The 8,843-nt window shown below is 28.9% G+C and overlaps 1 protein-coding gene across 1 annotated transcript; it reads right to left on the bottom strand.

The window, feature by feature from the left end:
- Positions 1-640: 640 nt before the first annotated feature.
- LOC111616667 (reelin-like) lies at positions 641-8,833 on the bottom strand. Its single transcript, XM_023358051.1, has 4 exons — positions 8,603-8,833; positions 3,953-4,088; positions 1,243-1,412; positions 641-782 (listed from the first exon to the last, which is right to left on the bottom strand). Exons 2-4 carry the CDS (start codon positions 4,013-4,015, stop codon positions 641-643), a joined length of 375 nt encoding a protein of 124 aa, XP_023213819.1. The 5' UTR covers positions 4,016-4,088; positions 8,603-8,833.
- Between the last annotated feature and the right edge of the window lie 10 nt (positions 8,834-8,843).

Here is an 8,843-nt window from a genome sequence, read left to right as displayed (position 1 = left end):
AAAATCTAGTTTTTTTCCCTTGAAATGAAAACTGTTTCTGTATAATTTGTTTCACTTTTATAATTTAAATATTTTTCTCATTTTCAATAATTACAAACAGGGTTATCAATTAAATCTTTCCAAAATTAAATGAATATTTCAATGATCATTACTGGATTCAATATTGTCAATTTAATGTCTAGATCAGTGATTCCTAAACTTCAATCCACCGCCCCCTTTCTTCCATAAAGTTATACCCAATGTACCAAACCCATTTTCTCCTGTGTGAGAAAGGATTGGAAATATTCTTAAGAAAACTTTTCTATGAATCTCACACTTTGTGCCCTTACCATACATTGTTCTCAACATCTGGAAACCATTAAATGCGATGTTTCCTCATATCAGTTTAACAGAAGAAAGGAAACGTCTTTCAGTGACCCCAATTTTTCCTTTGGTCACCGTTCAATACCCTGCCTCCAGTGCCCCCGTAAATTTACTCATTGCCCACAAGGGGGCGTTATTGCCCACTTTGAGAAACGCTGGTCTAGATAAACACCAATTTCTGAATTTGCATTTCTTTAACATTTATTATTAGGATTTATTTTTATGATGAAATTAATTATAAAATAACAAAAGAAAATAAAAATATATTCAGGATGACTTACAGACATGTTCCTTCTATACATCTGCCATGACCACTGCATAAATCAGGACACTGCAATCCAATATATAAATTATCTATTGCCCAAGTATCACCTTCTTCAAAATTTGTTTGAAAAAACCGAAATCTGGTAGAACTTGACCTTAATATACAGGAAAGAAATTGAATATCTTTTTATATACAGTATAGTCAACATGTATGGAATAAAGGGTTTCATATGTGTATAATTAATTTGTAAAAATGTGAATTATTAATTCTGTAACACAAAATACAGAACAAAACAACCTGTCTTTAAAGTAACAATGTTCATATTTCATTCAAATGTTGTTAATGGAAGGACTTAGGTTTTTGTTGTGTATTTTGTATTACAGAACAGTCCAGTTTGCAGAGAAGTTTTTCTATTTACTAATTCTGGTTATATTGAGACTAAACAGAATTTAATGATGAGACAATTATGATAATTTTGCCTACCATTAGTTAGAAGGCTTCTTCTAATCATCAATTCTGTTTGTTCTTGTCTGAATATAACCTGGTAAGAATCTAAAAGTTGTTATTGTCTAGAATAACTAAAATATATTTGTAAATATAAAAGTAATTCATACCATGTGGTAGATGGAAGATTTATTGTAACTCTTTTCCATTTTCTATGCTCAGATGGATCATAAACAGTTCCTTTTGTAAAAACACCATTACAACCACCAATAGATGGAAGACAAGGTTTATGAACTAATTGCCAATTCATTCCATGATTAGTTGAATATTCTAAATGAACCTAAATTATTTTTAAAATATTTTGATTAATTTAAAATATACATGCATTTAACAATAATTTATACTATACTATTTTCATATTTCTAGATGTTTAGTTTTTGTTAACTATCTTAATGAATATAACAAACATTGCAAAGCCCAATATGAATATAGAAACATTACCAAACGATTGCCTAAATAATCAGGCTATAACCCTGCTAATTTAATAATTAATATTAAGTAATTTGCTACTAGATGTGGACATTAGGTACCATCTCTTAACTAAATTAATAATTATAATTTTTAATAATTTATTAAATAATTTAGAACCATCTGGAAGANGCTTGTAAGTTGTGCCACCTGGACCTGTAAGGTTATATCTAAATTTAAATACATCTGGAAGCAAAGGCTTGCTTGAGGTCTGGGTGGTACAACTGACAAGCATACCACACAACAAGGAGAGTTTGTGTATTCATGCCCCACCCTGGGTCAGTTCTTTTCTTCCAAATGGTTCTAAATTATTTAATAAATTATAATTATTAATTTAGTTAAGAGATGGTGCCTAACGTCCACATCTAGTAGCAAATTACTTAATATTAATTATCGAATTAGTGGAGTTATAGCACAATTATTTAGGTGATCATTTGATAACGTTTTTATGTCTTAATAAATACAATATTTTAAACAAATTTAAATTTTTATTCTTCAAAAATGTTTTCAATTTTTACATAACGTTTAAGTTATGAAATTTAAAAATTAAATTTCTTCTACATATAAGAACTTATTAACTTAAAATATTCAATCATCAAGCATGATTGAAACAATTTGAGTAGTTTTATTCATTAAAAATACTATACTAATCAACAAAGCAATAATTAATATAAGTTTAAAAATACATGCTTATAAAATATAATAAATGAATTATTTGTAATTCAATTAAGTAATAAACTTTTTAAGAAGTAAAAATAATTTTTATTCTTAAATGTTTTTAGAATTAATTCATCTATTTTTAAACAATAATCATTTTTAATATTTTAAATACTCTACTATAATCTTTTATTCTCTTCTGTCATTAAGTATTCTGAAGATAAAATAAATACTGAAAACAGGAGTAAAAAATCAAAATAAATTTGAACTTTTAAAAGATTATTTAAATATGTGATTGATTTAACTATATAGCTAATAAAATATTTTCATTTCTAGTATATACAGTCAAGCACCATTTATATATCTCTTAAGAGACTAGACCAAAAAAACAAATAATTAAAATTTAAGACAAGATGCACCACAATATGAGAGAACTAATAGTTTTCATGACAAACTCATTATTACAATTTTTAAATTAATTATTTGAGGTTTATGTTTTATATTCTATTATCAAAAAGCAATATCTTTTTACTGGACATTTTCTTTTTAATTTGTAATGACAGTTCACTAGTTGAATAGACATAATTTATGTACATAATTAACAGCAATCAATTCTAAAGTGATTTTTGTCTATTCAATAGTCAAATGACCACTGATAACGATTGAAAAATTGCTCTCTATAAACCTTTTTTATTTTTATTTTAATTTTTAGAATATTTATTAAGAGCTATTATAAAGTTCTTAAAATTTTGAATATTTATTAAGAGCTATTATAAAGTTCTTAAAATTTTGAATATTTATTAATAAGTTATTTTATAATAGATTTTAAAAATAAATTTAAATTGATATTTTTTCATTTGAGAATATAAAATTTGTACAGTTGATGAAATTCGCCATTTTGTCTACATCATACACATCACTACATTGCTTTTTCACATAAGCTTTTCAAGAGCACCTGATTATGACATCAGAATAGCATGCACAATTTTTGGACAGGTTTTAGTGCAACACAGTCATGCAGAGGAATAAATTTTAAATAGATGCTTAATTAGTCACTTGCAAACTGGAAGTATCCACATTCATATTAATGACATTCCATGTCATTAATATGCATTCATACTAATGACATTCCATGTCATTAGTATGAATGCACTGATTGGTTTAAGACTCAACATATTTATGATTCTATTTGAACATAAGTTACAAGTTCTTAAAGTCAATGTTGTCCAACCAGTATTTTACAGAATTAAATTCTGTCATTCCTTAACTCAATGTTACAACAGTAGTAGATATTTGTATGTATTTCTAAAATCAACAGTTTGCTTACATCAGAGCTACCAAATGAACCAATTCTTAGAGATGTTCCATCTGATCTGTGTAGTCTTCAATTAACAAATAACCTATATATTTTCTCTATTCATGCAACAAACCGAAGTCCCTGCTCACATATGGCACACACTTTTCTGCATTGCTCCCCTATGGAGATTATTCATGGTACATTTTGTGTAATGAAAAGAACAAATATAAAATAAAGGTAAAATTTATGAAGAAAAAAGTAAAAACGGATTAGTCCAAAAATGTTTAATATTCTGATGTTATTAAATAAATAAAATTAAAAATACTTTAATATTAATATACTTTAAATAACCATAATCAATTAAAATATTAATACTGACTATTTAATAATCACTGTACCTTATTCTTTTTATCTTTACTATAAGGTTGTCCACAGCCTACTACTATGTCAAATTGTAACATATAAGATGGTCCAATATTTAAAGATTTTGATTCTAAAGATCTTGTTGAACTAGAATGTACATCTCCATCAAAACTATAATAAAATACAAATATTTACTAAAGTCAAAAGTAAGAAAAATTAATAAACGAATTATAACTTCAATATGAAATACAAAGTGTCATTCAAAGCTGGAATTTATCCTGATAATAATCAATCTCATGTCTTCCAGCAATACTTTATTAAAAACAAATGTTTTGGCCTAGTTTATGAGCCTATTTCAGATTCTACACGTTTGAAATGGATGGTTTAAAAGAGAATTCTATCAAATACACAGTCATAAGTGCACTGTAATAGAACATGACCCCAAACTACTCTGTACATATAAAAGGATCACTAAATACATTAACACACACATCACATATAAATGCAATCCTACTATATTTAAGTTGTTAACAAATGATAAAGACAAAACTGATAGTGGCAGAGTCCCAGGATAAATACTTGATTCCAGTTATGGACAACAGATTTAACAAGAAGCTAACATATATTGGATGAAAAATACATCATTTACTGAACATCTGAAGGAACACAGATATGACATCGCTAAAAATAGATTTGTTACAGCACCAGCATAATATGCAGGGCTGTGCCGTGCTATGATACAGAGAGGCGGCTGCATCAGGTGGCACCGTAACAGGGTGGTGTAAGTAGCAAATGCTGCTTATGCCACCCTCTTACCTCTTAAATGCTACTTGTGCTGCCTCTTAAATAAGAGCCGGCACAAGTAGCATTTAAGGACGGCATTTCGAAGACTTGCATTATACTGAGAAAATCTACTGCACAACCCTGATAATATGCTAGGAGTCTGGGGTGTACTGAGTTGGGATGAAGCAAAAATTATACAAAGGGAGTTTGAGAACTATAAATTAAGAACTTCAGAGACATAGATCTCTTTTGTGCTAAAACCAAAGAAAATTGCATTAACAATAAAGAAAACCAGATCTTGTCACTTGCCTGGCAATTGTTTATCATCATCCCATACAATAAGACCACACCCATAATTACAATACAAGCATCTAATTAAAGTTATGCCATTACTGTATTATATAACATCTAATGCATAACTTTTGTTGTTGATTGTTATTTCTATTTATTGTTTCTATTTTGGTTTTTTGAGTTATATTTTATTTTGAATATTGTTTATACGTAGTATGATCCAAAAATTTGGGGACTTGGCTTAAAATTCCTTACTTTAAATAGTTTATATTACCGATGCACAATCACCTTCAAAGTAATCACCTTGGGCAATGATACACTTTTGCTGGCACTCATATAACTTCTGGAAGCACTGATGGAAGCCATTTTTTGAAAACTCCCATAAGGCCTGCGATGCTGCTCTCACCTCATCTGATGACACAAAACGGCGTCCCTGCAAATGCTTTTTCGTTGATGGAAACAAATAAAAATCACATGGGGCTAAGTCCGGTGAATAGGCAGGGTGTGGAAGCACATTAATTTGAGTTTTGGTGAGAAACTGTGTGACCATTTGGGACCAATGTGCAGATGCATTGTCATGTAGAAGGTACCAGTCTCCACTTCGCCAGATCTGTGGCCGTTTATGACGAATGGATTCCCTCAAACAACGTAAAATGTCTAGATAATTGAGAGACCAACTCAACAGTTTTCTTATTCCATGAAGTCAAAGGTCAGCAAGAGCATTCATTGTCTGCGATGGATTCTTGGCCCTCTTTAAAACGCCGATGCCATTTGTACACCTTTGATTTCGCCATGGTAAAATCACCATACACCTTTCTTAGCAATTTTAAAGTCTCCATAGGTGTTTTACCTAAATGCTGACAAAATTTAATGTTGCAGCGCTGTTCTTAAACTCCATTTTTATTATGTCGCAAAACAAAGGTAACTATCTCCGAAAAAAAAAAACAACAGCGCTCGCAGTTTAATCACGTGACATGAGCGAAATCAACCTGAACACGTAGGTGTGGTTTGATAGAATCCATTTCATATGCTGTAACTTCAACTACATGCTTTTGTTGTCATACATTACTGCAGTCCCCAAACATTTGGATCATACCACATATAATTTTATATATTTGCATATTTAATTATTTTTATCTATTTATTTGTTTATTTTGTTTTTTATTTAATTTGATGCATTAAATTATTCAAATTAAAAAAAAAATCAATTTAAAGGTTTGAACATTCCAATTTGGATCACTCAGTAAACAATTCAATTTCAAATGTGTAGAACCTGAAGCAGGCTTACAAACTAGGCTAAAAACGTTTATTTTTAATAAAGTATTGCTGAAAGATAAATGAAAAGTGTGAGATTGATTATTATTAATACAAAATACTTCAATGTTAATATTAACAGAAATTTATTAATTCATAATGATGAAAACATTTTTAAACAATCAAAATTCATTCAAAAGAAATATTTTCTGATGTAATTACAATTGACAAAACCCATTTGCAGCATTTGATACAATAGAAATAATTAGCTATGTAGCACAATCAAATGAAACCTGGCCAAGCAAAAAGGAATACAAATATATGTTTTAATAGTCTCAAAAATGATTTAGACAAGTGTCTCACTGTGCAACTAGCTTAAGAAATCTGGTGTCATAGAAGGAAACTGACTGCACCTCAAGCAACAATTCTCAGGGATCAATCTGAAAAATTTTAAAATATAGCCACAATTTCACTAGTTTTTAATTTTTTTCACCACTTCAAATTATTTATTGCCACCAGTTTTACTTACTAATTAATGAAGGTATTGGAAGCCTTATCAGTTTGGCATCTGGAAAGCAAAAGTGATATATTAAACTGTCACTTACAAAGAGAAGGTCAAACATTTGGGTCTCCAATTTGAACAAAAGTTGATGAGCACACAGCCTTAAAACACAAACAGCTCCTTGTCCAATAATAGGACCCACTATTCAAACATTTCGAAAAATGGGGTTCTGAAAATTTAGTGTTTAATTTATAAGTCTTTGGAAGTTTCATATCCAAGAGCAGCAATAGCCAAATGAATAAGACACTAGGTACTGGAGGTAGACAACGTAGGTTTGAACCTTTAAAATTTTAGTTTAGTTCTTTTTTATGTGTAACATTATTATTTTACCACATTATTATTACTGTTATTATTCCTCATGTTTAAAGCTCACAAAACATTAAAAAATGAGATTAAGAATTGTGATGTCATTTCCTATTTATGGAAAACATGCCCCTGTAGATTTAACTCTTATGTTATTAAATAAAATTTTCTTCATATTTTATTTCAGATATGGCTGTATTGTGACATTTGAAGTGTAACAAACATAAGTGCATGAGGAAATTGTCCATAATATTAACAATTAAAAAAATAAAATACTATGACTAAAATAAAATGCTAAGCTATCTATTTTCATATCATTTGTCTTTTTCATTCATGTGCACCAACATCTTAAGCTTATTTACTTGTCAAGACATATGTAAAATATGTGAAAATAAATATGAAAAAAAATAGAAATTTTATTTAATGACACAACAGTTAAATCTACAGAGACTTTGTTTTTGTTAAACAGGAAATGACATCATGTTTTTTAAATCTCTTGTTTTATAAGCTTTAAACATGAGGAATAATATTAGTAATAATAATGCTAATGACACAGTAAAATAATAAAATAATTTTGTCACACATAAAAAAAAATAATAATAAAATCATGAATACTCAAACCTACATTGTCCAGCTCCAGTACCTAGTATCTTATTCACTCAGCTGTTGCTGTTCTGGGATGTGAAACTTCCAAAGACTTTTAAGCTAAAAACTAAATTTTTAGAAGCCCAATTTTTGGAAACACTTGAGAAGTGGATCCTATTATTTGGACAACAAGCTGCTTGTGTTTAATGCTATGTACTCACTAAATTTCCTTCTAGAGATCCAAATGTCTGACTCTCTCCTTGTTAGCAATAGGAATCATTTTTGAATAATTCCTAATAATATATTTGATCACAATGTTTAAATAGTATTTCACAGGTTGTGTTATGTCAAAATTTTTGTTTTTGTTTACTGAAAAAAGATCAAAATTAAAAAAAAAGTCATCCCAGAAAATTCCACAAATTTTCTGTCAGTCAATAAAAAAATAATCTGGAAATGCTGGGTGGCATTGCACAAAACTTCCTTTGGTTCTCAATGTCACTTCCTACTTTTCTGCCCAAAACTTGCCATTTGACATCATAAAATTGCTAGGTGTGTGAGACACAGGACACCTATTGTATGGAAGCTCAACATCTTGCTGTTTTTCCTAAAGTGTGATTTGTGATTCAATTTCATGCTAAATGTTGAAGCAAATTGACTAAGGTTTTTATCGCCACTTGCTATCACCAGTATTATATTTTTAATAAATTTATGATTAATTCTATTTGATAATTTTCTAGAAGTGGCATCAATATAACCAATAGAACATAAAGCATTGGAATGCGTTAAAATTAAAGTGTACTGTATTAATATAGTTTAAAAATTATACATAAAAAAATTTTAAAATAAAACAACCTAAAAGAATGCTTATAAATATAAAATTAAAACAAACTGTAAAATAAATGAATACCTTAAAGATTTTCCATCAGATTTGCAATGATGTTTCACAGCTCCAAAATTGTATCTAATTGATTCATTTATTGCTTTTGAATCACTAAAATTCAAACTTATAACATTATCCAAAGAATTGGAAATAACAATATCATCTATTGCCCACACATCGTTTCCATCTCCAGAATGATAAGGTTGCCAAAAAAGAAAATAACAAGAATTTTTTCGAGCAAATTCAGGCAAAGGAAATGATAAATGCC

The sequence above is a fragment of the Centruroides sculpturatus genome, unplaced genomic scaffold (genome assembly GCF_000671375.1).
Source record: "Centruroides sculpturatus isolate CEXI.00-Female unplaced genomic scaffold, Cexi_2.0 scaffold3765, whole genome shotgun sequence".
Classification (NCBI taxonomy): Eukaryota; Metazoa; Arthropoda; class Arachnida; order Scorpiones; family Buthidae; genus Centruroides; species Centruroides sculpturatus.
The sequence above is the reverse complement of the archived record's forward strand: the minus strand, read 5'-3'. Positions and strand labels throughout refer to the sequence as shown.